Source organism: Bombyx mandarina, chromosome A1 (genome assembly GCF_030267445.1).
Source record: "Bombyx mandarina strain Sakado chromosome A1, ASM3026744v2".
Lineage (NCBI taxonomy): Eukaryota > Metazoa > Arthropoda > Insecta > Lepidoptera > Bombycidae > Bombyx > Bombyx mandarina.
This window is the reverse complement of record NC_143234.1, coordinates 4,865,389-4,893,351: the sequence shown is the minus strand read 5'-3', so window position 1 is coordinate 4,893,351 and position 27,963 is coordinate 4,865,389. Positions and strand designations below refer to the sequence as shown.

The 27,963-nt window shown below is 37.7% G+C and overlaps 1 protein-coding gene across 1 annotated transcript in view; it reads right to left on the bottom strand.

Moving 5' to 3' along the window:
- Positions 1–27,719, bottom strand: part of LOC114239576 (uncharacterized) — a 32,176-nt gene extending 4,457 nt beyond the window's left edge. Inside the window, exons 1-20 of the mRNA XM_089739440.1 lie at positions 27,476–27,719; positions 16,284–16,455; positions 15,643–15,721; positions 14,520–14,657; positions 13,427–13,622; positions 12,523–12,696; positions 11,512–11,718; positions 10,835–10,984; positions 10,123–10,228; positions 8,977–9,038; positions 8,621–8,749; positions 7,575–7,728; positions 6,050–6,786; positions 5,637–5,831; positions 4,485–4,592; positions 3,595–3,720; positions 2,969–3,208; positions 2,294–2,445; positions 469–683; positions 7–158 (exon numbers count right to left, since the gene is read on the bottom strand). Of these exons, the coding sequence (XP_089595566.1) occupies positions 7–158; positions 469–683; positions 2,294–2,445; positions 2,969–3,208; positions 3,595–3,720; positions 4,485–4,592; positions 5,637–5,831; positions 6,050–6,786; positions 7,575–7,728; positions 8,621–8,749; positions 8,977–9,038; positions 10,123–10,228; positions 10,835–10,984; positions 11,512–11,718; positions 12,523–12,696; positions 13,427–13,622; positions 14,520–14,657; positions 15,643–15,721; positions 16,284–16,455; positions 27,476–27,521 (3,538 nt within the window). The 5' untranslated portion in view covers positions 27,522–27,719. The remainder of the gene's footprint in view (positions 1–6; positions 159–468; positions 684–2,293; positions 2,446–2,968; positions 3,209–3,594; positions 3,721–4,484; positions 4,593–5,636; positions 5,832–6,049; positions 6,787–7,574; positions 7,729–8,620; positions 8,750–8,976; positions 9,039–10,122; positions 10,229–10,834; positions 10,985–11,511; positions 11,719–12,522; positions 12,697–13,426; positions 13,623–14,519; positions 14,658–15,642; positions 15,722–16,283; positions 16,456–27,475) is intronic.
- Positions 27,720–27,963: the final 244 nt, after the last annotated feature.

Here is a 27,963-nt window from a genome sequence, read left to right as displayed (position 1 = left end):
AGTTACCTATGCAACTTCTGTTGTCTTCAGAAAGCCTGTAGCCAGCAGGGCAGGCGCATCGATAGCTCCCTGGCTCATTGACACATTCGCCGGCGCACAATTTCCCTCTAATACGGACAGACGTCCACTCTTCGCATTCGTTTACGTCCACGCACGTCCTGGAATAACATCACGAGGAAAGTTTTAGAAAGCTCATAGTAAATTATGACTATGTTTACTGCGATGAATGACAAAACATTTAATTATACTTTCAAAGGTATGTACATAAGACGATAAAGCATCATGAGAAACTAGATGACGGTAGATTAAAAAAAAACAAGAGTTTTTCTGTCTCATGCGAGGTTCGGACGTGGGTTGTTGAGCGACAGGAGGTTTTAGTCAGTTCGACTCCGACATATACTCCTGACCAAAAAAAAAAAAGCCCATCAACCCTCTATAGTTTGTAAAACGGAACATAAGTGTTTGCACCTATTATCGTTGCCGACTCGATAGCCCCGCTTGCAGTAGCACCGATATCCGCCCCATGTGTTGGCGCATCCGTGCTGGCAGACGTTCGGACTCTCGCTGCACTCGTCTACGTCCACGCAGACCTTATCGTTCGAGGCCGCGTTGCGGAAGCCTTCATCACATTCGCACCGGTACGAACCAACTGTGTTCTTGCATCGGGAGTACGATGAGCACGGCTAGAATTTACAAATAGACAGTTGTTTGGAAAAACGACATTTACGACATTTTATATATTACTAGCTGATCCGGCAGACTTCGTAGTGCCTCAATCGATAAATAAAAGACCTAAACTTTTGTATAAAATAAACTTAAAACAAACAAAAGGAATGCGTCCGACGGGGGACACAACAAAGGAAAAACAAAATTGTTATTTTTATTTAATTCCGAGCATTTTTATATCTATCTACCTTTTAAACCTTCCCTGGACTTCCAAAAATAATTCAAGACCATAATTAGCCAAATCGGTCCAGCCGTTCTCGAGTTTTAGAGAGACTAACGAACAGCAATTCATTTTTATATATAATAGAAAGACTAGTGACCCGCCCTCGCCTCGCTTCGGAAACATTAAATTTTATTATTGATAGCTGAGTGCCGCGATGTCACCCGCAGTTATTGTCGTACCCTGGGTGACTCCGCGGGGCGAAACTAGTCTAAAAAAAGTAGCCTAAGTTACTCCTTCTATCATCAGCTACTTATCAGTGAAAGTCTCGTCAAAATCAGTCCAGCTGTTCCAGAGATTAGCCGGAACAAACAGACAGACAGACAAACAGACAAAAATTGTAAAAAATATTAATTTGGTGTATGTACCGTATATATAGGTATATTCATATTATTATGCAATGTAGTAAAAAGCGATTATTTCAATATTACAAACAGACACTTCAATTTTATTTATATGTATACCTAGATGTCGACGCAACGTCACTATTTAGTTAACTAAAAATAGTTAAAAGTTAACTGTTTCTTTAATGTGAACAACTGTTTAAGAGAGTGTTAATGAGAATTAATGACTAACCTACCCCCACTTTCAATTATAAATACAAGTGACTATTGTCACACAAAACACCCCGCTTCGATAAAGCGGCACGACACGAGAACCCTCTTATCGTGGCCGCCGGTAACTACATTCCCGATCCTGCGGACAGAATGGAAAGCAGTCGACGTCGCCCCAAACACGTCATTTCGGATCCTCCCGATCCACTAACGGTGCTTTTAGGTACTTCAAGCACCGGTCATCGTTCTCGTCGAACCCGTCGCTTACGACGAAGGGCTCGACGAGTAAATTAACCCTTAGACACAGCCCACTGAGTTTCTCGCCGGATCTTCTCAGTGGGTCGCGTTTCCGATCCGGTGGTAGATTCTGCGAAGCACGGCTCTTGCTAGGGTTCGTGTTAGCAACGTCATCAGGCTTGAGCCCCGTGAGCTCACCTACTAGTTAAGGCGACGCTGATATAGCCTCTCAAGGCTACCAGCTTAGGTAGGAAAAAAAAAAAAGAACGCACAAAACACCGGTCATCGCTCTCGTCGAACCCGTCACTTGCGACGTAGGGCTCGGGGAGTAAATTAACCCACAGACACAGCCCACTGAGTTTCTCGGCGGATCTTCTCAGTGGGTCGCGTTTCCGATCCGGTGGTAGATTCTGCGAGGCACGGCTCTTGCTAAGGTTAGTGCTAACAACGTCGTCAGGTTTCAGCCCCGTGAGCTCACCTACTAGTTAAGGTTACGCTGAAATGGTCTCTCAAGACCATCAGCTTAAGTAGAAAAAAAGATAATGAAAATAGTTACATTGCCATGTCTGCATTCGTCGATGTCATCACACCCGTTCTGTCCAACAAGTCGGTGACCGGCTGGACACTGGCAAGAATATCCGCCGTAGAAGTTTTCGCACCGTTGCAGGGGACCACACTCTGATGTATTCTTTGCGCACTCATCGATGTCTGTGTTAAGAATTAAAAATATCGAGATATATTAAATAGCCTAAAAAATATGGTAAACTTTTCGAAAACCCTACACGTTTTGTGTTTTTTTTTATTGCGTAGATGGGTGTACGAGCTCCCACATAACAGACATAAGTTGTAAGGTCTCAAGTATAGTTACAACGGCTGCCCCACCCTTCAAACCGAAACGCATTACTGCTTCACGGCAGAAATAGGCAGGGTGGTGGTACCTACCCGTGCGGACTCACGAGAGGTCCTACCACCAGTAAGAGTTGAGATTTCTTTAAAATTCTCATTCATAATCAGTCGCGAAATAATCTCGCACTATTTAGTTTATTCATCGTGTTCACTCAAAAACGTCAAATTAACTGGTGCTTTTAAATTAAATTTAGAAGTTTCACTCGAAAAAACCAAATAATAGCAACGAGCTAGTTATTTACATCAAAATGCCTCAAGTTCTGTTCAATATATTATTATGTGCAATTCCTCAAATTGTCCAAGCTGAAATTATTAGATCGCTTACCTACACACCGCTTATCCTGTGTTACTTTATAGCCCCAAGGACACGATGATACCACAGCTCCACGGTCTGAGAAGCGGGTGAAGCTAGGTCTCAGAGACCAGGGCCCGCGCTGACCGTATTGCGCACCCACCGTGATCACGTTGGTATTGTCGGGGTAGCGGGGCTCAGACGGCGAGTACGACGGAGGGGGTGGGTGTGGGGCAATCGGTGATATGGGTGAAGCCGGCACTAAAGACGGATCTAGAAACAATAATTCCTGTTTCGGTTTTCGGGAGTCATAACTTAATTAAAATTAATTTGACGGCTTAATCTTGCGTCTCTTATTGTCATTATATCATTTGCAATGTTTCAATCAATCAATACATGAAGTTTTTGTTAAATGTAACCAATTCAGTAGCACAATGTTCACTGTTGAATCTAAACTATATATATGGTCCGAGCTTAAACCAAACAGATGAATCGGGTGTAATCTGTACTCAGTACAGCCGTTCTTTAAAAAGCCATCTATGATGATAGCAAGCTTACTATACCAAATAATTTACAGTAACAAATACTCTTTTAAAATTTTACATCTAGAAAATGAATATCCAATGGAGACCCAATATAACTTGAAACAATTCACGAACCTGCAGTAGGTTTTTCGTTTTCAGCTCGGCATCGCCATCCACACACACAGCGGAAACCTCCGTCGATGTTAACACACTCCTCATTTCGAGAGCACGTTGCTTTGTTAGTCGCGCATTCGTCGATATCTGACATAATGCAAATAGGTACTAAATTCATCATCATCATTGTTCAGCCTACAGACGTCGACCGCTAGACACAGGCCCGTATAAATTCCAAATTGTTAGAAGTTCACCAAAAGTGACCATATGAGTTGCGATGGTAGCGTGAGGAATTACTGACCCTTACTTTTTGAGCATGCACGATTACAGTAAATTCAGAGCATATTGTGGAAATGCTTAGATAATTTCATGGTGCCAGAACTGAAAGACTTCTGGTTTTGACCAACATCCTTCCATATAAATGGGGCATCCTCACATACTTTCGTCCAATAGGTCTCTGCCAAGAGTACGTTAAAATTTCCCTGCCAAATTTATCTCCAGGAGATAACTGTTATGGACTTTTCCTTGTGGGGTTATTTCAAGCCTTAAACTTATAACAATAAACCGATTTCTATGCTCGATTTAAAAGAAACTAATTGCTTCGACATCGCGGCCTTAAAAGTCGCTCAGTCGTCATTGTAAATTTTACTGTTCGACTAAAATTGACTAAATGAATTTCTTGAACGCGGAATCATGGATTAAGAAGATTTTATTTTAAGAAATAAATTGCCAAAAACTGTACTTTGATCATTAGTAAACATTTTTTATAGAAGACATCATGTGTTTTTTATTTATTATAGCGACTCACAAAATTTTATCTTTTTTTTTGGAGCACCCTGTATTTTCCCTTAATTTAAAACATAGTAATTTACGTTAACACTGAACAAACGATTTCTGTTGGAAGAACTTACCAACACACTTTCCATACTTCGTGTCATAGGTGTATCCCAGCTCACAAGCAATCGCTGGATATCTGCCTCTGGACCGAGGTGGAGTATACTGCCACTCTGGTAAAGATACTGAAAATATGTAATAAATATTATACTCAAAGTCACTAATATTGTTACCTAGCATGCGGTTATCTATATCTATACTAATATTATAAAGAGGAAAGATTTGTTTGTTTGTTTGTTTGTTTCGAATAGACTCCGAAACTACTGGACCGATTTGAAAAATTCTTTTTCCATTAGAAGCCGACATTGTCCCTGATGAACATAGGCTACTTTTTTTTTTTTTTTATTATTATTTTTTTTTTGTTTCATGTGTGTTTTAATGTTTCCGAAGCGAAGCGAGGGCGGGTCGCTAGTTGGTTATAAATTAAACGATCAGTAGTATCGTATTTCTCGCTTAAGTCTATTCTTGAATATATTTTTATTGCAATTATAAAAAGACGAATCCCGTGATCACGGTGATAAGGGGCTACTTATAGATATCGGCAATGGAAAGGGCAGGCCGCCTAGCAAAAAGCAGCTTTAGAAGAATTTTTAAATCCGATAGACATTTGAAAGTTCTTTTGATTATTTAATAACACACTGTTTTATTACTCGACGTAAATTGGGTGCAAGCTCAGGAGCTGTTATAGTAATCAAATTCGCGTGCCAACTGAATTTCTCGCCGGATCTTCTCAGTGGGTCGCGATTCCGATTCGGTGGTAGACTCTGCGAAGCACTGCTCTTGCTAGGGCTAGTGTCAGCAAATTCTCTCAGCTTGAGCTCGTGAGCTCGTCTACCGGTTCAGGCGTAGCTGAAATAGCCTCTTAGGCTACCAGCGAATACACCAAAAAATTAAATTCGCAAATGCGCCTAAGCTTAGTAAGGGCATATGTGCGATTACAGGAGAAACAATTGCTTACTTACAAAAGCCGGTAAGCTCCAGAATAATAATCTAATCGCATACTGTCCATTCAAGGGTTCTCGAAATATATTTTATCAGCTTCACAATGCTTAGGTAATCATCAAATTTCACATTAAAATAAGACAACAACGGAATTTCTTGGGCTTCATTTTTCTCTAAGAACATTGAGCCTTCCTCGATTAACAATTGCTATGTTTTTGGGTAGTTACCAGAAATAGTCCTTGGAGTGGTAGTACTGGTCGTTGTTGAAGTAGTGCTGGTTGTAGTGGGAGGTGGAATGGGTATGCACCATCCTTGCTGGTTTCTTTTAAAGCCAGCAATACAGTCGCAGCGATAGCCGCCTGCTTTATTTATGCAGTCCTCTAAGTTACTGCAGATATGACTTCTTTCACATTCATTTATATCTAAAACAAAACACGTAACTGTAAAATGGAGCAATTCAGATCTACTATTTGGCTTCTAGTTTAAGGAATCTCTTTATATCTCAATCTATTAAGCTGTGTACATAATAGACAATAAGAAGGTTTGCTAAAAACTTGCATTGATATATATATAGAAAAAAAGCTTATATTTTTACATACGTTCATACATTTTTTAAACTTCATTTAAATACAGTACATACCAACACAATTGCCAAAGAAGTCTTTTTCATATCCGTTTAAACAATGTACTTCGTTAGGGTCAAACGCTGGTGTATCGGTAGCTTCTGGCTTGTCCCTTCCAATAACATTTGTCCAAGTTTCTTTAGGAATTGTGTTTGTATCCAGTTCGATACCGCCATCATCTTCTTTTTCTTTTTCAATAGTTATAGGGTCTTTTGGCCTTGTCACACCCGTGACATATCCAGGTCTAAACGGCGAAGGTCTTCTAGAATTGTCTGGTCTACTAGGGCTATGAGTAGGTCTTCGAAATACCTCTGTAGTAGTTTCTGGTTTAATCGGCGTTGTTATTTCCGGTCTTCTCGGTGTGTAATCTGATCTACTGGGACTGTAATCTGGTCGTCGAGAAATTTCTGTGCTCGATGTAACTTCTGGTTTTTTTGGTGTGGTTGGTTCTACCCGACTAGGAGTGCTCGGTCTACGATTATACGGGTATGAAGGTCTTTTTGTTGAAGTCGTATATCTTGGTCTATCATAATATGGATAGTAAGGGCGAGATCGTCGTGTTGTTAATGTTGTAGGCTTAGTAGTTGAAGTAGTTGTTCTTTGGGTCGATGTGGTTGTTCTTGGTGTAGATGTTGTTGTTCTTTGTGTAGATGTTGTTGTTCTCTGTGTTGATGTTGTTGTTCTTTGAGTTGGATAGGTTGGTCTGGTAGTTGACGTTGTTGCTGCAATTTCTGGAGCAGTTTCATTGTCATCCCTATAAGAGACGTGAATTAATGGGCAAACAGAAAAACAAAGATTAAACTGAAAAATGAATAACGTAAAACATCAGATTAAACATTTTAAATATTAAAATTAACTGAGCAATGTATTTTAGGAATCGCCAAATTTATTGCTTTACCACTTTCATTTATACTACACACATAAAAGAGTAGTGGATTAAAATTGAAAGAAAGAAATTCCTTAAATTCAATAAAAAACAAAATTAAAAAATATTATCAGTAACTTCTTTTACCTATAGAGATTTAATTTATATTAGCTGCCACGAATCTTAGTATATAGGATTACCTTTTATTTCGTTTTTTTTCCTACGTAGTCGTTGGTAGCTTAACTATTCCAACTTCACGCGGCCTGGTAGGTGAGCTTACGGTCTCACCCAGAGAGAATTTCGAACACTAGCAAGAGCAGCGCTTTGCCGAATTACGTTATAATACTCATTGTAAAAATGAATATTTTAAAAAAATCTAATAGTTAAAAAAAAAAGCTATTTTTTGTAAATTGGTGGTAGTCATTTTGACGTTCAACAAGTATGTACTTTCATTTATTTTGAAAAATTTTTTTTTATTTGATTTGATTTGAATCTACTACCGGATCGGAAACGCGACCCACTGAGAAGATCCGGCGGGAAACTCAGTGGGCTGTGTCTATGGGCTAGTTCGCAAGTCGAACTCTTCGTCGGTGACCGGTGCATGAAGAGCCTAAAAGCACCGAGACGATACATTTTGTAGTTTTGATTCGTTTTGTATGATTACTAACACTACTTACTCCGAATCGTAATATTCGTATTCATATAGCGGCGGTACCGGTGTGGTGGAGGTAGTGGATGGTTGGCGATAAGTACATGTAAATGAACCAAGAACATTGAGACAGTGCAGACGTGGACCGCAGTTGTCTAGCTTCAACGCACACTCGTCGATGTCTAAAATGTAAATGTTCTATTTGAATAATATCATTATTGAAAAAAATATTTTATAAAAAAAAACTTCAGAGGTGTCAAGGGACACCCGGATGGAACGAAGTTCCTTTCGATTAATTAGTGAAGGAATTGTAATTTTTTTTTAAGTTATAATAATAAATTACGGCGTTATGAAGAAGAAAAAAACAATACTATGAACTAAATTACTATTGTTGAAACGCTATCTCGAGAAACTGTACTCATTACGCGGACCAATCGGATACGAGCAATGTCACGCGATAAGCGTCTACACGTTGATTGGTCAGAATGACGGATCTAAAAAGTGTCGTGACAACTTTTCGTAAGAATTTTTTCCGTCTAGCCCCCTTTCACAACGCGCGATAAGGAACTTCGTTCTAATCTAATAATCTAAAATGAAAAATAAACTTGATTAGATCATTTTTTTTTTTCATATTACCGTTATTATGACTTAAAGTTTGTCGCCAGATTTACGTGTGTAAATTAATTTCATGAAATACATACATATTACATTATATATTACATAATGTTTTTTTTGTTTATTAATGAAGGAATGTTTCTAAATTAGCTTGCATGATTTGACCGAAACTACTTACTATAGATGTTGAGATTACAATTTAAATAAAGATATACGAAACATAACTTCCGAAAAAGGGGGAAAAACTTCAGCAATTTTACAAATACTGTAAAACTAGCTTTCGGTAAAAGTATTGTTAAGCCTGTTACTATACCAATGAATACGTAAGCTATGTGACATATAATATGACATTTTCTTCATTAAAAGTGGCTTGAAAATAGCTGATTTAACTGTGCCTTCATAAATGTACATGAATCGATGGTCCTTTGTTTACAAAAGCAGACTTAAACTTAGACTTACCCACACAGGATTCCAAAAGGGAATCTAACTCGAAACCATTCTTGCAGCGACACTCATGCGCGCCGTAAGTATTGATACAATTTTGAAATTCATCACAAAGATGCGTTCCTTCGCGACACTCGTCGATATCTGTGTAACAATAATCACTCAAATAGCTTATACAAATTGTAAGCATTGATAACTCAAAACAATTTATTAGAATATTATAACACAATAAGGATATCCGTGTTGTAAAAATATAGTAAAAGTGGCCTATTAATATAAATTATTATAATAAGTAATATTTAATAATTTTATTAATATTTTAAATTTTAATATATATTTAATATTTAATAATTAATAATTTTATAGCAAACCTTCGCAAACCGTTCCACCTGGCCGCAGTCTCATTCCTTCTTGACACTTGGTTTTGGCGAGTCTAGCAAGAACGAACGAGTAAATTTGTTAATTATCAAATAACACAACTGGAGACTTTTTTAATTTATTGCTTAGGTAGGTGGACGAGCTAACGGCCCACCTAATATTAAGTGGTCACTGGAGCCCATAGACATTTACAACGTAAATGCCGCCACTTATCTGAGACATGACTTCTAAGGCCTAAATTTTTACAGTACAGCGGCTGCCGCACCCTTCAAACCGAAACGCATTACTGCTTCACGGCAGAAATAGGCATGGCAGCATTTTATTATTTATTCATTAATTTATTATTATTCCACGGACTTGTAAAAGAATTTACGAACCACATAGTGTTTCATGGTTACTGGATGCAATAAATATCACAACGTGACCACGCAGCTTGGGACACAGAGTCTACGTTGTAGCACATTTAAAACCATAATGCATTACTGCTTTTTTATTTTATTGCTTTGATGGGTGGACGAGCTCACAGCCCACCTGGTGTTAAGTGGTTACTGGAGCCCATAGACATCCACAACGTAAATGCGCCACCCACCTTGAGATATAAGTTCTAAGGTCTCAAGTAAGTTACAACGGCTGCCCCACCCTTCAAACCGAAACGCATTACTGCTTCACGGCAGAAATAGGCAGGGTGGTGGTACCCACCCGCGCGGACTCACAAGAGGTCCTACCACCAGTAATTACGCAAACTATAATTTTGCGGGTTTTGACTTTTATTACACGATGTTATTCCTTCACCGTGGAAATCAATCGTGAACATTTGTTGAGTACGTATTTCATTAGAAAAATTGGTACCCGCCTGAGATTCGAACACCGGATGCATCGCTCAACACGAATGCACCGGACGTCTTATCCCTTAGGCCACGACGACTTCCCAAGGCAGAAGTGTGGAACCTGATGGTGAATGTGTTACATACCTCCGTGAATTACACGAAAACTACCTGTCTGTGGGATTTGAGCAGCGGCATAGTCAACCTTCGTATTATTGTCCAAAATTGTTGTTGTTTTTTTTTTCTTTTTTTTTTATTGCTTAGATTGATGGACTCACACTTTATCACTCAATATAAACTATATTAGGGACTTACTTGGGAAGAGAGCTGATCTTTGATTTGCAATTGTATGCTCCGGGTAAATTAACGCATATTTCAGTCCTCTTACACACTTCAGTGCTTTCTTCACATTCATCGATATCTATAAGGATAAAATATTTATTTCTACTAATACTAATATGATATTAATTATATTACACGGAACTAGTGGTGGTAGGACCTGTTGTGAGTCCGCGCGGGACGGTACCACCGCCCTGCCTATTTCTGCCGTGAAGCAGTAATGCGTTTCGGTTTGAAGGGTGGGGCAGCCCTTGTAACTATAGGTACTTAAAACTTATATCTCAAGATGGGTGGTGCATTTATGTTGTAGATGTCTTTGGGTTCCAGTAACCACTTAACACCAGGTGGACTGTGAGCTCGTCCACTTATCTAAGCAATAAAAAAAATCAAAGAAAATACAGTAATAATTTTTTTTATTTATTGCTTAGATGGGTGAACGAGTTCACGGCCCACCTAGTGCTAAATAGTTACCGGAACCCATAGATATCAACAACCTAAATGCCGCCACCCACCTTGAGACATGACTTCTATGTCTTAGTTCTATAGTAGAACGGCTGCCTCACTCTTGAAACCGTAATGCATGGACCCGTGTAGGCTCACAAGGATCCTTACCGGTAGTAACACATTGTAATAATAATTAATTAAGAACACATGCTTATAAACAATCACAATTGTTTTACTCACTTACCTTCACAAATTCCTGTAGAGGTATTAACCTTAAACCCTGGAGCGCACCTCTTGGAAACGTGATCTTGACAGAAGAAGCTACCGTGAGTGTTTATACAGTGTTGAGAAAGTCTTTGACAGTCATCCAAACTCTCCTCGCATTCATCGATGTCTGTAAAATTAACCAAGAACTCAATATTTTTTAAATAATTCAAGAAAATTAAACATCCACACAGTGGCAGTTTAAAAATAATTCAGTAAAATAGAATCGATTGATTGAAGTCGAACACCCAGACCCCAAATACCAAGTATATCGTTCACAATGACACTAACTTGAACCAGAAATGTAAGTTATATACTTACAGTAGGTACTTTAGGTTGTAACTTTGTTTTAAGCGTCAAAACGAAACTGTCTCGGGCCTTTTTTTCTCCTACCTGATGGTCTTGAGAGACCATTTTAGAGTGACCTTAACTAGTAGGTGAGCTCACGGGGCTCAAACCTGACGATGTTGCTAACACGAACCCTAGCAAGAGCAGTGCTTCGCAGAATCTACCACCGGATCGGAAACGCGACCCAATGAGAAGATCCGACGAGAAACTCAGTGGGCTGTGTCTGTGCGTTAATTTACTCGCCGAGTACTTCGTCGCAAGCGACGGGTTCGACGAGGCCGTAAAGACACTATAAGAATGTACACTAACCGATACATTCGTCGTCTGGTCCAGCTCTGAAGCCTGGAGGGCAAATTTCATTCCTTACTGGAGCCACAGGTGTCGTCACTTCGGGTGCTCCAGGAGCCGACTCTATCACTGGCTTGCCCGGTTTTCCAGCGCATTTGTAGCCTCCTATCGTATTCTCGCAAAGGTATTTCGGACACGGCGGTCGTGGTAGCTGACATTCATTTATATCTATGCAAAATCAAAATATAATAACAATTAGAAGAGTCTATAGTCTGATGGCTAAAAAGTGGGTAAATTCTTTTAGTAGATACCAATACTATGGTATTTCACAAATGACATCCACGATGAAGGGCTCACGATCGATTAGTTGTAAAGGTAGCAGCATAAATTGGTATTTACTAGTTTTAAGGTGTGTTATGATTCTGAGGGGGTACGGTCATATAACAATCATGTTTCAAGGATGAAATATCCTAGCCTTTATGAGATCCATCGAAGACTTCGGTCTGAAGTTATTCAGGTTGTGATGTTTATTTACGCTTATAACTAGGAAGAACCGAGTTTGTGTCTTTCTAGAATAATAAAGTGTTTATTAGTGTTCTCAAATTTCAATTTCAATTAATATCATATTAGTATCGTTTTTGAAAACGCTGATCTGATCTGGTGGCTGGCTGAAAGAGTTTTCCTAAAATGCACCCGAAAAAAATATACTTTTGTCTTTTTTTCTTCTGTTTTTGGAACTAAGTTCCTTATGGGACGCTGCGGAGGAGTACCCTAACCGGGAAAAAACGTCCGTAACGTAAGATTTTTATTAGTAATGCACACAGTGTACGACTTAACTTTGTAATAACATACAAAAATAACATTGTTTTTATTTATTTTTATCAATAAAAAAATCATAATAAAAAATGAACTATACCCGAATAATTATTTTCTTTATACCTCTATATAATAGAGATACTTCTATATTATAGAACTTAAAATTAATATTTTTATATATATATATTTTTTGTATAATTTTCAAATAAACCTCACCATCACAGACTTGATTAAGAACATTCTTTTTGAATCCCGGCGGACAATTTGATCCCACGTCGCGTTTGGTTGTCGGCTTGAGAGGAACACACTTGTACGAGCCGGGAGTGTTGTGACAGACGAATCCTTCTTCTGTGCAAATGTCATCATCGGCTTCGGCGCATTCGTTGACATCTAGATGGGAATAAATGGACGTATACGTAATGGACGACGGTAAGACGGTAAGTAGTTCCATGGAACAATAATAATAATACATAGTACAACAACAATACACAATAACTTCAACTTTTTTTTATTGCTTAGATGAGTGTACGTGCTCACAGCCCACCTAGTGCTAAATAGTTACCGGAGTCCATAGACATCGGTATCGGAAACGTACGTGACATTTATCTTTGTAATTAAAAGTGATTTTTGTTTGGTATTAGCATCAACCGTTCGATGTTTCCAATTGAACTTCAATTAAGTTTACTCCATTCAAATAACTGAAATATTATCTCCAAATTTTAATTTTTAAATGGGTCTCCTGTAAAGTCTGAAAAATATCGCTTAAACCAAATAGCCTTCACCCCTCGATATAATAAGGGCTCATATTTTTCGGACATACAAAAGCTTATGAACGTAATAAATGTTTATCACTGCTATGATCCTGTGGTTTTTAAAACGAAGTTCCTTATGGGACGATGCGGGGGGGTACCCTAACCGGGAAAAAGCGTCCGTAACGTAAGATTCTTATTCTTTCATTCATTAATATAACTATTGTATTGATTATGAAAATTCTATAATTGCCTATTATTAATACTGTTCAGATTTGGCTTTAAAGATTAGATCGCCAAAATTAACAGGAAATATATCCGAGGAATCCTACAAGCATACCTACTACTCATAATATAGTCATAGTATGTACCTTTACACGACTTTTTATCGCTATGCAGCCTAAATCCATCACGGCACGAACATCTTATGGTCTCTTGCTCGACCTCACAGATTTGGGCACAGGAATCTTTAGTGCATTTGACCTTGGGTTTTGCTGTCGATGTAGTTGTGGATTGTAGCGTTGTCGTTTCAACTTTTTCTGTTGTCTCTGGCTCATTAGCAGCGGCCTACAAGCACCAAAGTATTTTAAACATTTTGAAAAGACACGAAATTAAAATACCGTAATGTTAAGTTTAAAAAAATGGGTAGCACATAATATAATACAAATAAGGATCGGCCCATAAGTCCATTCAATAGTTGTGTTAGCTTTGCATACTTTGTTATTTTAATAACTCGATAATTAAATGAAATTACTGATGATAATGTTTCACGTTTATGTCAAGATTCTCGTTATTAATAATAATAAGTATAATAATAAATAACAGGGAACAAATTACGCACGGTCATCCGACCCCAAAATTAGGATCCCTATGTTATGGGTACCAGAGACTGACATACAGACTTATATAATAATATGTTTGAATATATACTTATATAAACATAGCCCGCAGACAAAGAGCAAACCAAGTAAAGTTAACGTTAAAGTTAAAGTATATTATTAATTTACTGACGTTCCCTTTATTTAACCAATGCTAAATCAAATATCTTTCAAGGCCATATATTCTTTGAAATAATGTTATATTATATTCCGGAGACTCTTAAATAACTTTAAGATTTAACGAACGATTATGAATAAATCGTTTTTTTTCAGTCTTCTTTCATAAAGTTCACATTCTGATAATGACTTGTGAATAAGTTGCTTCTGTGTGCAAAGAAATACAGATGTCAAGATATATTTTTTACATCAAAATAGACGGCAGCTAACATTATATTCAAATGTTGACGAACAAGTAAGTTGTCTGTGGCCGCGAAAACTCAAATGTCGGCAATTAAAAAGATTAAATTAACAAACACAAGATTATATCGTAAAAATAGGTACATTAAATTTTGACAAAAGCGGAGAGGGAATGATAAAGCCTATTTATGATTAGGAGTCAGCAAAATAAATTACTAAAACAATTTACCGAACAACACTGATGAAAAGCTTTCTTGCGTAGAATCGTCGATGGACTATTGTACTCCTCATTAACTGGCGTACCGCAACCTTCCAATCCTTGAGTCTTTCCAATGGTGCGACCAATAGAACACTCCTCACAGCAGGCCTGCAAAATAAGTTTTAATTGACGTCAGAGAACACACAGGTGACGTCAGAGAACGACAGGTGGCAGTAAGCAGTGTTATTACTTAAAGAAGACTTAAAGAAGTCTCTATGATGCTTTCATTGTAATAATGGCTGAAACTTATTACTTGTCTTAAGAGCTTCATCAATTTCAGTCATTAGCCTTTTATTTTCAAGAAAGATCGGTGTTGGTCTGCTCTTAAACACTGCTCATAAGGCTCAATCATATAGCAACCTCAATCATATAGGCTCAATCATATAACAACACATAATGCTATTACGATAGGGTGTCTCACGCCAATTAAAAAAAAACCCGTCAAAAAACCTGTACGAGCTAGCGATAATTTCAACAAAACGTGGTTCCTTTTTGCGGCCATCGATGTCAGTAAAGCATACGGTTGTGCTTCTCACGGTCCTAAGTGGCTAACAAAAAACCTCTTTCTATTGAAAAATATTCTTTTAAGCCTCATTTGAAGAAAGATAGCTAAACCTAAGGTTAAGGAGAGTTCCTTCCAGGCGGATAATATATGCCAAAAATGAGCTGCGGAATTGCACTGTGGAATACCAGCGATTCTAGTTAGTAAGGTTGAATTCTGCTCCGATGACGAATGTGGTGGAAGAGCGCGAAAGATTACTTATTCGGGATCCTGATTATCTACAACATCCACTGCCGCATATAAGCTTCTACTAATGTAAATGCCAATACGGCAATGACTGGTTCTGCATGCAGCTGTTTCCAGAAACCTTCAACAAATCTTCGGTCTACTTTAGGGCAACCCTACCTAAAGTATTATTATTCTTAATGGGAATAATCTTATATAATTTCTCGAAGCATTACCCATAGCACATATGATACAACACCAAGTTCTTGTGTTAAAACCATGAAAAGAAAAGAAAAACATAACATTGACATGAAATCTATAGATATAAACCTAAAAATACAATTTCAATAAGCTTCAGGTACGTACCTGTCCGATGTTGGTAGCGATGCTGTTACATCTCTTCGAACTCGCCAACTTTACCCCGGCAGAGCATTCGTCCTTTTCCCTGGAAATAGTTTACCGTAATTAAAATACAGACATGACATTATTTGAATCACATTATTGTTCAAGTATTTTCTCTGGTTTGCGCTAGTTTTAGGCATTAAAATATTTTTTACGGTCAGTTCATGAACACAAAAGTTGTAAAGGATGTATTCGAAATAGTTATATGATGACAAATGATAAAGGCGACATATTAAGCATAAAAGTACACATTACGCATTAGTGATAGTCAGTAAAATGTTACAAAACACAATTTTGTTAGCCTAAGAGGCTATTCCAGCTACGCCCGGATGGGTAGGTGAGCTCACGGGCTCAACCTGAGAGAATTTGCCAATACTAGCCCTAGTAAGAGCAGTGCTTCGCAGAATCTACTACCGGATCGGAAACGCGACTCACTGAGAAGATCCGACGAGAAACTCAGTGGGCTGTGTCTATGTGCTAATTCACTCGTCGAGCCCTTCGTCGCAAGCGACGGGTTCGACGAAGTCGGTGACCTGTGCTTATGGTGCCTAAAAGCACCGTTAATGGATCCGGAGGATCCGTAATGACGTGTTTAGGGCACCTACTTATGCTGTTTCTCGCAGCATGCCTTTAGCGCCGTTATACAGGTAGGCAATTGCTCAGCATCTATGTCTTCAGGCGGCTGAATAGCTGAACAGTCCGTGGACAGCAACGCAGCGCCTTCCGCGTGGGTGCAACATGAATCTGTCACTGCCAATGTCTCTTCCGATGATAAAGCTATGAAAATAAGTAAAAAAAATCATCATTAAATATTTATAACTACTGATACCATGCACCCTACGATTTTTAGAATGAAATCGTTTTTTCTTAAACTATTTTTAAATCAAATTTGTTAAATTTTTTTTCTATTTTTTAGTTGGATTTTCTATAAAAACGTATTTTTTTAGTTTTTTTTTTAATATAAATAAAAAATGTGAGATCAAATTGTCAATCGTAAATGTAGTTGAATATTAAAAATATAGACTATAAAATTCAAGTAGAAAATTTTCCTACTAGTTAAGATCAATTGCGATAAACCAGACATCATTCAATTCTTTTAAGCACACTCGTCACGAGCCAAACTGCGTGGGCGTGTTATCACTTATCAACTTTGACATGGTTCGTAAAAAAGTCGAGAACTTATTGGAGATCCAATAAGTTTGCTACAAGATATATATATATATTTTTTATTGCCTAGATGTGTGGACGAGCTCACAGCCCACCTGGTGTTAAGTGGTTACTGGAACCCATAGACAACTACAACGTAAATGCGCCACACACCTTGAGATATAAGTTCTAAGGTCTCAGTATAGTTACAACGGCTGCCCCACCCTTCAAACCGAAACGCATTACTGCTTCACGGCAGGAATAGGCGGGGCGGTGGTACCTTCCCGTGCGGATTCACAAGAGGTCCTACCACCAGTAATTACGCAAATTATAATTTTTGCGGGTTTCATTTTTATTACACGATGTTATTCCTTCACCGTGGAAGTCAATCGTGAACAATTGTGAAGGACGTATTTCATTAGAAAAATTGGTACCCGCCTGCGGGATTCGAACACCGGTGCATCGCTATATACGAATGCACCGGACGTCTTATCCTTTAGGCCACGACGACTTCATATATGGAGTTGATTTTAAAAAGAAATCACATTTATACCTCAGTTTTTCACATAGCGGTAAATAATAATTCTTTGGGTTCTTATAATTATTAAAAAGGTTTTCTTTTTTATCTTTGGCCTTTTCTAAGCTTTTACATGCATTGACATCCGATTCTGAGCTATCTTCAGAATTTAAATTTCGAGTTCATAAAGTTGGTTTAATATCAAAGACATACTTCCACCTGAACAGACCAAACCTAAAGCAGGCTACTATTTAAGGAATTTAGTTAAAAAAAGTAGTAATTTAATAAATCGATATAATTATTTAAAGTAGAGATAGTTATTGGAATGAATAAAAAGGCATGCAAAATGTGCTAATGATAATACGAATAAGGAAAAACAATATATCACAAGCACGGGGATCTCTAGGCTACTAATAACTTTATTTTTTTTATTTTATTGCTATTGCTATTGCTTTAACTAACTCAACCCGTGTCCACCTAATGCTGAGTGAAGGTCTCTTCGAATGCACCCCATTCTCTTCGGTCTTCTTGCCTTTGCACTTTGACCAGGTCATCAGTCCACCTCGTTGGCTGTCTGCCCACGTTACGACGTCCAGAACGATGACTCCACTTCAGTACTTTTGTGCCCCACCGATTGTCAGTGCGACGGCATATTTGACCGGCCCACATCCACTTTTCCGAGCAATCACTTTGGCTATGTCAGTCAAACCAGTTCTTCTGCGGATTTCGGTATTGCGCATTCTATCCCGTATAGAAATGCCTAACATAGCCCATTCCATGGCTCTTTGCGTGACTTGCATTTTGGTCATAATTTGCCTTGTGAGCGTCCATGTCTCGGCCCCATACACCATCACAGGGAGAACACGTTGATCGAATGCCCGACGCTATTACGACGAATTAACTAACTAACTAAGCTACATTTCGTAAATTAGCTAAAGTATTAATACAAAAATATTTAGGTCTTATCCGAAATCAATACGTAAGCAAGTTGCTTGAATATTAAACAACTTCTATTAATACTCGTTTCAATAGCGCTATTAAATTGCTCATTTGCAGGAGCCGACATGGTTTGATGTTTCGATATTGGCATTAATGAAAATACACCTACGTAGAAGATGTCTCGTAAATAAAAATGCTTTTTGCTTATTATATATAACTAGCCGACCCGGCAGAATTCGTAGTGCCTGAATTGATAAATAAAAGACCTAAACTTTTGTATAAAATAAACTTAAAACACAAGGAATCCGTCCGACGGGAGACACATCAAAGGGAAAACAAAATTGTTATTTTTATTTAATTCCGAGCGTTTTCATATTTATCTACCTTTTAAACCTTCTCTGGACTTCCACAAACAATTCAAGACCAAAATTAGCCAAATCGGTCCAGCCGTTCTCGAGTTTTAGTGAGACTAACGAACAGCAATTCATTTTTATATATATAGATAGATAAATTCTAATAAAATTAGCTTTTTGTCTTCAATCTTCGTTATCAAGAGTGCTTGATATTTTTCAGGTAACATAATTTACCTTTTTTCTTTTATTGCCCTTGTAGGCAGTCGAGCATACGGCCCACCTAATGATGAGTGGTTACCGTCGCCCATGGACTTCAGTAATGCCAGGGGCAGAGCCAAACCGCGGCCTACCGTTAAGTACTCTCCACAAGCCTCGTTTGAAGAAGGACATGTCATAAGAGATCGGGAAACACCGTGGAGGGGAGCTCATTCCAAAGTCGGATGGTACGTGGCAAAAATATCTCTGGAAACGCACTGTGGATTAACGCAGTGGCTCCAGGTAGTATGGATGAACTCTACTCCGATAGCGGGCGGTGCGACGGTAAAAACGAGATGATGGTATCATCTCAAACAATTCCTCAGGGCACCATGTTACTATTCCGCTCTTTCTCGGTGTATCACGATGCTATGATATACATACATGCCTTTATCGAAAATACTTCCTTAAATAACAATATACGTCTTAAATAGAGTTTTTTAAAGTTTCGTATGCTTTGAAAAAGCTAACGAAAACCCAAAATAGCAATATATATTTGTGTCATAAAACTATATTTGATTAAACACATTAATTACAACAATCTTTCGCTCTGCGAAATCAATATACTAATAATACGGCACTTGATAATACCGTGACCCGAACACACTAGATGCAAAGATATATTAGTAATCATATCATTTACATAACACAAACATTATTTATCTTAATATTTTCACACTTGTGTTCTATTTGAATAACTTATATTATGGGATTTGATCCATGCGTTATTAACTAAATATTTTAAATAAGACCTTTAAATGAATATGCAATTTTGAAAAGGGCACATGTCGCATATTTTGTCAAATACGTTTTTTCATATACATCTAGTTTTGAGGCTTACCTACACCCATTTTATAATAATTCCAGTAATTTTCAGTTGCTAATTAACACTAAAATATATCTCAAAAGTTAATATTTTAAATTTTACACTGCTTTAGAAAATAATCAGTTTTTTTCATTTTCTGAACATTTTCTATTTTCAGAGATGTGCCCTTTTCAAAATTGCATATTCAAATAAATAGGCACTGAACTCAATTCTTGCTGGATCTTATTGCCCAAATGGTAGAATGGGATCATCACTACAAAATGATACTACGGGATATAATTTTTATTACCATTCTATTCAATTCTAATTCTTCATTAACGATTGAAGACGAATTTTATTTGGTGAAAACGGTTTCAAAGCAGTTTTCCGAGCATTTTTTTGCTTAGAGTTTAGATAGAGCTCATAGACATCAACACACCTTGAAACATGAATTATAAGTCTCAGATTTACAGTACAAACCCGGTCTTCAAATCAAAACTGAATAATGTTTTGCGGCAGAACTAGGCGGGGCTAACCTAACCTAACCTATACGATATCATAAGATATCGTACCACCAGTAACCACCCAAATTATAATTTGGCGGGTTTTATTTTTATTACACGATCCTATTCGTAAATCGTCGAAATGATTCGCTAAGTACATTATGCTAAGTACATATTTCTTACGAAAATTGGTACCGGCCTTCGGGATTCGAACCCCACACAGTCGCGTCTCTCGATACGAATGTACCGGGCATCGTACCATTTAGGCCACGACGATTCGAGTCTGCGTAAACAGCACGTCGACTAACTTCTCAACTGTATTATATGTGCATTCATGGTAATGTTAACGATTGAGTTCCACGGTGAAGGAATAACGTCGTGTAATCAAAATTGAAACCCGCAAAATTATAATTTTCGTAATTACTGGTGGTAGGACCTCTTGTGAGTCCGCGCGGGTAGGTACCACCACCCTGCCTATTGCTGCGGTGAAACAGTAATGCGGTTCTGTTTGAAGGGTGGAGCAGCCGCTGTAACTATACTTGAGATCTTAGAACATATATCACAAGGTGGGTGGCGCATTTACGTTGTAGATGTCCATGGGCTCCGATAACCACTTAACACCAGTTGGGCTGTGAGGTCGTCCAGCCATCGAGGCAATTAAAAAAAATGAAGCTATCTTATCTTCCCTCCAGTTAATCTTAATATTGGGAACAAAAACAAAACAGCCTATATTAAACGTTAAGTGGTTACCGAAGACAATATACTGTGATTGCTACCCTTTTTTTTCGGGTAGGGGGCTGAACCTCATACGAAGAGTCCGCGCCTAGGGGGCACGCGAAATATGTGAAACTTGACCTACTTGACTACCTAGCGTATTTTCAAGCCCCCTAAAAATAGTCATAATAACATATCATTCAACATTATCTGAGAAGAGGCATAAGAAATTCATAATTCAGAGCTCCTCGTGGCGTATTTCGCTCGGCTAGAAAATATCCCCGGACGGAGCCTAATGAAAATTTTAATAAGCCCACACTCGTTTAGAAACAGATTACCGCGTACACCGTTTAATTTGGGACGCAACAAAACAGGTTATAATGATTTTAACATTTTGCGGCTTATTGTCGAGCTGTGCCCGGGTGGAAACAAAATGTATCTCTATACTGAGGAAAACAATACTGTTAATGGAAATAGCTCTTTCATTCACATCTACCTAATTAACCACGCAAGGATCAATTGAACAGAAAATACTTGGAAATTGAAAAAAAACAAAACCAACAGACAAGTGTCTCTTAAATTTTTTTTTAATAATCTAACAAATCAAAATTATTTAACATAAATCAATTTATACAGTAGAGCAAATCTTCCAATGCGCTTAAAGGAGGCACAGTTCCCAAGATACTGGCTGCGTTACCTCATTGGACAGCCAAACTCACACTCTGTGCAAAGTACCAGCCAGCCTTAGCATCACGTATAGCTTCCTTCAAGCGTTTGGAGATTTCAGAGTGTCTCTTAAGCCTAGAATAATTTACACATTATTATTTATATATATAAAAATAAATTGCTGTTCGTTAGTCTCGCTGAAACTCGAGAACGGCTGGACCGATTTGGCTAATTTTGGTCTTGAATTATTTGTAGAAGTCCAGAGAAAGCTTAGAAGGTAGATAAATATGAAAATGCTCGAAATTAAATCAAAATAACAGTTTTGTTTTTCCTTTGATGTGTACCCCGTCTGATTCCTTTTGTTTGTTTTAAGTTTATTTTATACAAGTCTTTTATTTATCGATTGAGGCACTACGAAGTCTGCCGGATCAGCTAGTATTTTATATATTATTGAAAGCTCTGTGATTGTTCTTGACCCTGAATATCCAATAACAACTATATCGAGTTTTATTACAATTGAATCAATGGCTTAGGAACACAAGGAACGAAACAGATATTGAGTTTCAGTCAATGGGTCTTCTAGTGAAACCCGGTAACGCTTAATTGTCCCTAATTATATGAAAAACAGAGATTTGTTAAAACTACTCGCGCGCCACCTGTCGTTCATTAATGGCGTTATAACAGAAACCTTTCCCACAGTGCCAACCGCAACTGTAGCAAGTTTTATCACAATCGGATGTATGATTCAGGAAAGTCTTAAGTATAAACACACATGCAATTATTTTTTATATTTATATTTTTTTACGTACGTACGTTTATTTTTTAATATATCGATAAACGCACTTTGATTAACGTGGTGTGAAGTAAATTACGAAGACCAACATCAAAGATTCTCAATTTTAAGAGGTCTCAAGAACTTAAGCTAGAACTTTAACACTGCGACTTAGTTAAGAAAATATAGCTGCAATATCTAGATCAGCCTTTCCCAAAGTGGGCGATAACGCCCCCTTGTGGGCGCTGCAGGCCTAAAGGGGGGCGGTAAGAGACCCAGAAAAAAAAGGGGCGTTGTGTAGAGGCTTGGGTGACGATTTGTAATTTCATCCAAGAGGACTCTTAGATACCGACTGAGCTCTCACGATAGTGGTTTTTAAGTAGGTGAAAAAATGAGGTACTAAAAATTATTTATTCTCAATGTGGGCAGTAGACAAAATAAGTTTCGGAGCCCCTAATCTAGATGATCGCGTAAGCGTGCGTGTGTCCGCTGATGATAATTATTCGTTTTTTTATTATGATAAGAGAATTACTGCGCGCTCAGAGGTCTTTTGAGGTTGTCCACGAAGGATGAACAGTCACAAGAACTCAACCAGGAAGGACAATTATCAACCAGAGAACCAACTGTGAATTTGCAGACGAAAAAATAGTTATTGTAACTTTAAACGACGTAATTTGCTTTTGAGACTAAGAGCCGTAAACAGACTTCACGTTCACATCAATACGGCCCTGATAATACAATATTTAATCTGTTATATATGCTGACGGAACTTCAGACTTTTCGGAATTAAAATAATGAATGCTGACGCCCCATTGATCGCAACGTTTCTAGTGCATCAAACGTAAGATTAATTGACATGTGATACTTCGAATTACTACGGGTTCAACTCGCCGGGTTATCCGCGGTAACGTCATGCCGGATGTAAATATACAAATAAATATAAACAATTTATTAGCAAACACGTTACAGTTTAAAGATAAATTTAATTGAAGTTGTGTGCCTTTGATATTCATCTAATACTTAATAATATACTTGAACATAATTAGACAACGAACATAATAAAGTCGTAATTTTTTAAATAGAGTAATTGAAATATATAACCGCAACTTTTCAAATAAAGCGTTATTGATTCTCACATTCAAGAACACAATTTATACGCTGCTCAACTTTTAGTATAATCAAGTTGAATTTAAAAATAATAGGTACGAAAACAGGTACTAATTATTCTACGGAAATACGTAGTTAGCACGTGCACAGGTAGGATTTTCTTATATTGCATAGTTGGGTGGACGAGCTCACAGCCCACCTGGTGTTAAGTGGTTACCGGAGCCCAGAGACATCTACAACGTAAATGCCGCCACCCACCTTGACATACGAACTCAAAGATCAAATTATAGTTGTAGCGGCTGCTCCATCCTTCAAAACCGAAGCGCATTACCTAAGCTGATAGCCTAGAGAGGCTATGTCAGCGTAACCTAACTAGTCAGTGAGCTCACGGGGCTTAAACCTGATGACGTTGCTAACACGAACCCTAGCAAGAGCCATGCTTCCCAGAATCTACCACCGGATCAGAAACGCGGCTCACTGAGAAGATCCGGCGAGAAACTCAGTGGGCTGTGTCTGTGGGTTAATTTACTCATAATCTATAGTTAATTAGGGTTCGTAGGGCGTATTGTAGGCTCGCACGGGGAGAAACCGCTTTCTTATTAATTTCTACCGCGAAGCAGTCATGCGTTTCAGTTGGGAATGAGGCAGCCATCATACATACATACTGGTAGTATGTAATATTATGTATGATGGCTGCATGTATGCATATATGTATACTTAGTCTAGCCATAAATACTGTTACAATTAAAAATAAACAAAATATTACATTTGAATTTGGATCTGTCATTTTTATATGATTGCTCATTGAGTTTTTTCATTTTGGCGCCAATACATTGTACAATATTTTGCGATATTAAAATGGAGTGGGGTGATAAAGAGAACCGAACCGCTGTGATTGCATTACGAAAAGTAGGTATGGAGCCAAATGCAATTTTTAAAACTCTCCATACGCTTGGTATTAGTAAAATGTTTGTGTACCGGGCTATTAATAGGTGCAATGAGACCTCCTCTGTTTGTGACAGAAAAAGATCTGGCCGTCCACGTCGTGTCCGTACGAAAATGGTGGTCAAAGCAGTAAGGGAAAGAATTCGAAGAAATCCTGTCCGAAAGCAAAAGATTTCATCTCGAGAGATGAAGATAGCACCTAGAACCATGTCGCGTATTTTAAAAGATGACTTAGGCCTTGCAGCCTATAAGAGACGTACTGGTCATTTCTTAACTGATAATTTAAAAGAGAATAGGGTGGTAAAATCGAAACAACTACTGAAGCGGTACCCAAAGGGAGGTTATAGAAAAATTTTGTTTACGGATGAGAAAATTTTTACACTTGAGCAACATTTTAACAAAAAAAATTACCGTATTTATGCTCAAAGCTCTAAGGAAGCTTCCCAATTAGTCGACAGAGTGCAACGTGGGCACTATCTGACTTCAGTGATGGTTTGATGGGGTATTTTAGCTATGAAGGAGTGACTGAAACATACTTTTGTGAAAAAGGTATCAAAGCATCGGCATAAGTGTATCAAGACACCATTCTGGAGAAGGTAGTAAAGCCCCTTAACAACACTATGTTCAATAATCAAGAATGGTCCTTCTAGCAAGACTCGGCGCCAGGTCATAAAGCTCGATCTACGCAGTCTTGGTTGGAAACGAACGTTTCAGACTTCATCAGAACTTTTTTTTTTTTTTTTATTGCTTAGATGAGTGGACGAGCTCACAGCCCACCTGGTGTTAAGTGGTTACTGGAGCCCATAGACATCTACAACGTAAATGCGCCACCCATCTTGAGATATAAGTTCTAAGGTCTCCATTATAGTTACAACGGCTGCCCCACCCTTCAAACCGAAACGCATTACTGCTTCACGGCAGAAATAGGCAAGGTGGTGGTACCTATTACGCAAATTATAATTTTGCGGGTTTCATTTTTATTACACGATGTTATTCCTTCACCGTGGAAATCAATCGTGAACATTTGTTGAGTACGTATTTCATTAGAAAAATTGGTACCCACCTGCGGGATTCGAACACCGGTGCATCGCTCAACACGAATGCACCGGACGTCTTATCCGTTAGGCCACGACGACTTCTGACTGATGAATACTGGCCGTCGTCTAGTCCCGATCTTAATCCGCTGGATTATGATTTATGGTCAGTTTTAGAGAGTACGGCTTGCTCTAAACGCCATGATAATTTGGAGTCCCTAAAACAATCCTTACGATTGGTAGTGAAAATTTTTCCCATGGAAAGAGTGCGTGCTTCTATTGATAACTGGCCTCAACGTTTAAAAGACTGTATTGCAGCCAATGGAGACTACTTCGAATAAGCTTTTTATACTTTAAATTGTTTTATATTTATGTATTAAGCTAACACACTGTAAAAGTAATAAATGTTATTTGCAATATAATTTTTTTTATTTTTAATTGTAACAGTATTTATGGCCAGACTAAGTATATATGCTGCATCTATGCCTAGATGGCGTAGTTAGGTACTACCACTCCGTCTATTTCTACCGTGAATCGGTTGTACTTACGTAAAACGAGACTTAGAACTCATGTCTCATAATGGGTGGTGGTATTTACGTCGTTGATGTCTTTGGGCTCCGGAAACCATTTAATACTAGGTTAGTCGTAATCTCGTCTACAAATCTAACCAAAAAATTCAATTCCAATAAGGCTTCGACCTCATAAATACGTATGTGAATCGAAACTAGCGAATCGGGCTATTTTATCTACAAGATAACCATTGGGAAGTTATTAAAGCTTAATGTGAACAATTTCGTGCACACATATTGTTATTAAAGATTACGACTTTTGTAAATAATTTTCTATTAATTTAATATTATTGTTATTTTTTTTATTTCATGCAGATTGATAAGAAAGAAGTGATTTAATAACTCCTTTTAAAATTTTAATTTCTATCTTTTGTTTTCTTGTTTTGAATACCATTTCAGTTGTATTGGAATCCCATGTGTGTCATAAAATTGATAAAGGTTTAACTCAATATCACACAGATTTTACATTAACTATATTTCTTAAATTAATTCATTTCACAAATTCGTCCTCCATATAGTCAAATGCTATGAGGACCGCCGTTCTTATTGTTTCGTGGTCTACTTGTATTTCTTCTAAAGTCTGTGTCATTTTACAATGATGTCTTACATTTCCATATTAATAATTGACACATTAAGCCTTGACCTATATTCTTATTTGCTTAAACATACAAATAACATTATTAACTTTCGAAGAAATCTAGATTCGCGGTTATCTATTGGATTCGGCAAACGCACAGTAGTTAGACCATTAGAAATAAAATAAATAAGAATAGTCAAAATAATAACGCTGATAGTTTCATTAACTTTAATTAGCTTACCGCAATAAATCTATATATTTATACGTGAAGCAAAAACTTTGTATCCCTTTCTACGAAAATTGCGCGGACGGAGGAGTATGAAATTTTCCACACTTATAGAGAATATAGAGAAGAAGTGCACAATGCTAATATTTTTTTTAAATAATGCATAAAAGATACATTAAATCAATAAAGAAAACATTATACAACTACATATCATGTATTTGACGCACACACGCATGCATACTATTTATTGTCAAACTTTTGTTCTTGACGTCTGTTGTCAAATTGAGATTAAATATTGTTCGTCTTTGTTAATATTATTTAGTGTAGTCTTGGCGAAATTTGTGATTACCTATAGAAGTATAAAATACAATCATAATAGTGTACAAACTTACAATTCCAATTAATTATAGTCGAATTTCGACTACTACGGGACCTCTAGTTTAATTAAATGTATAAAGAACTTAGTTTGCCAGAAAAAAAATTTAAACACTTATTTGGGGGGCTTAATTCCTTTAAATAGATAACCACCGCGTTTCTCTTCAACCTAACAGAGCACATGATTTAAAATTGAATTATCGAATATTCTAATGTACTCATTACTGTTACAAACGTTGACAACAATTACAATATTTAAACAAATGTTCAAGAAATAACCAGACGCTTACTCACCATTGACGGTCGAAAATAAAAACGTAAAAATCACTATGAACTTCATTTTGCACTTAATAATACACTTAAAAACTTTTAATGCACTCGCTACCGATGAATCACATTTTAGTTCGAAATCCCGTGAGAAGTTCGGATGTACGACGCGGCTAGTCTAAGAACGGTTCGAGTTGGTAATGTACCCGTTCTCCGTGGTCCGGGTCAAGCTAAACTATGTGTAACTGATAAGATTCTGCGCATGTCTGTTACAAGCGCGGGCATAGTTCGGCCGATTTGTAAAAACAAAATTATTTATGTAAATTCGGCGTATTTTTTTATTCATTTCTTTATATGGCCAAGCAGATTGGCTCTGACACTGGCATTGCTGAAGTCCATGGGCGACGGTAACCACTCACCATCAGGTGGGCCGTATGCTCGTCTGCCTACAATGGCAATAACAAAAAAAGTTGAGATCGTGATCTGCCTGATATTGAAGATGCCTATGGACAAGT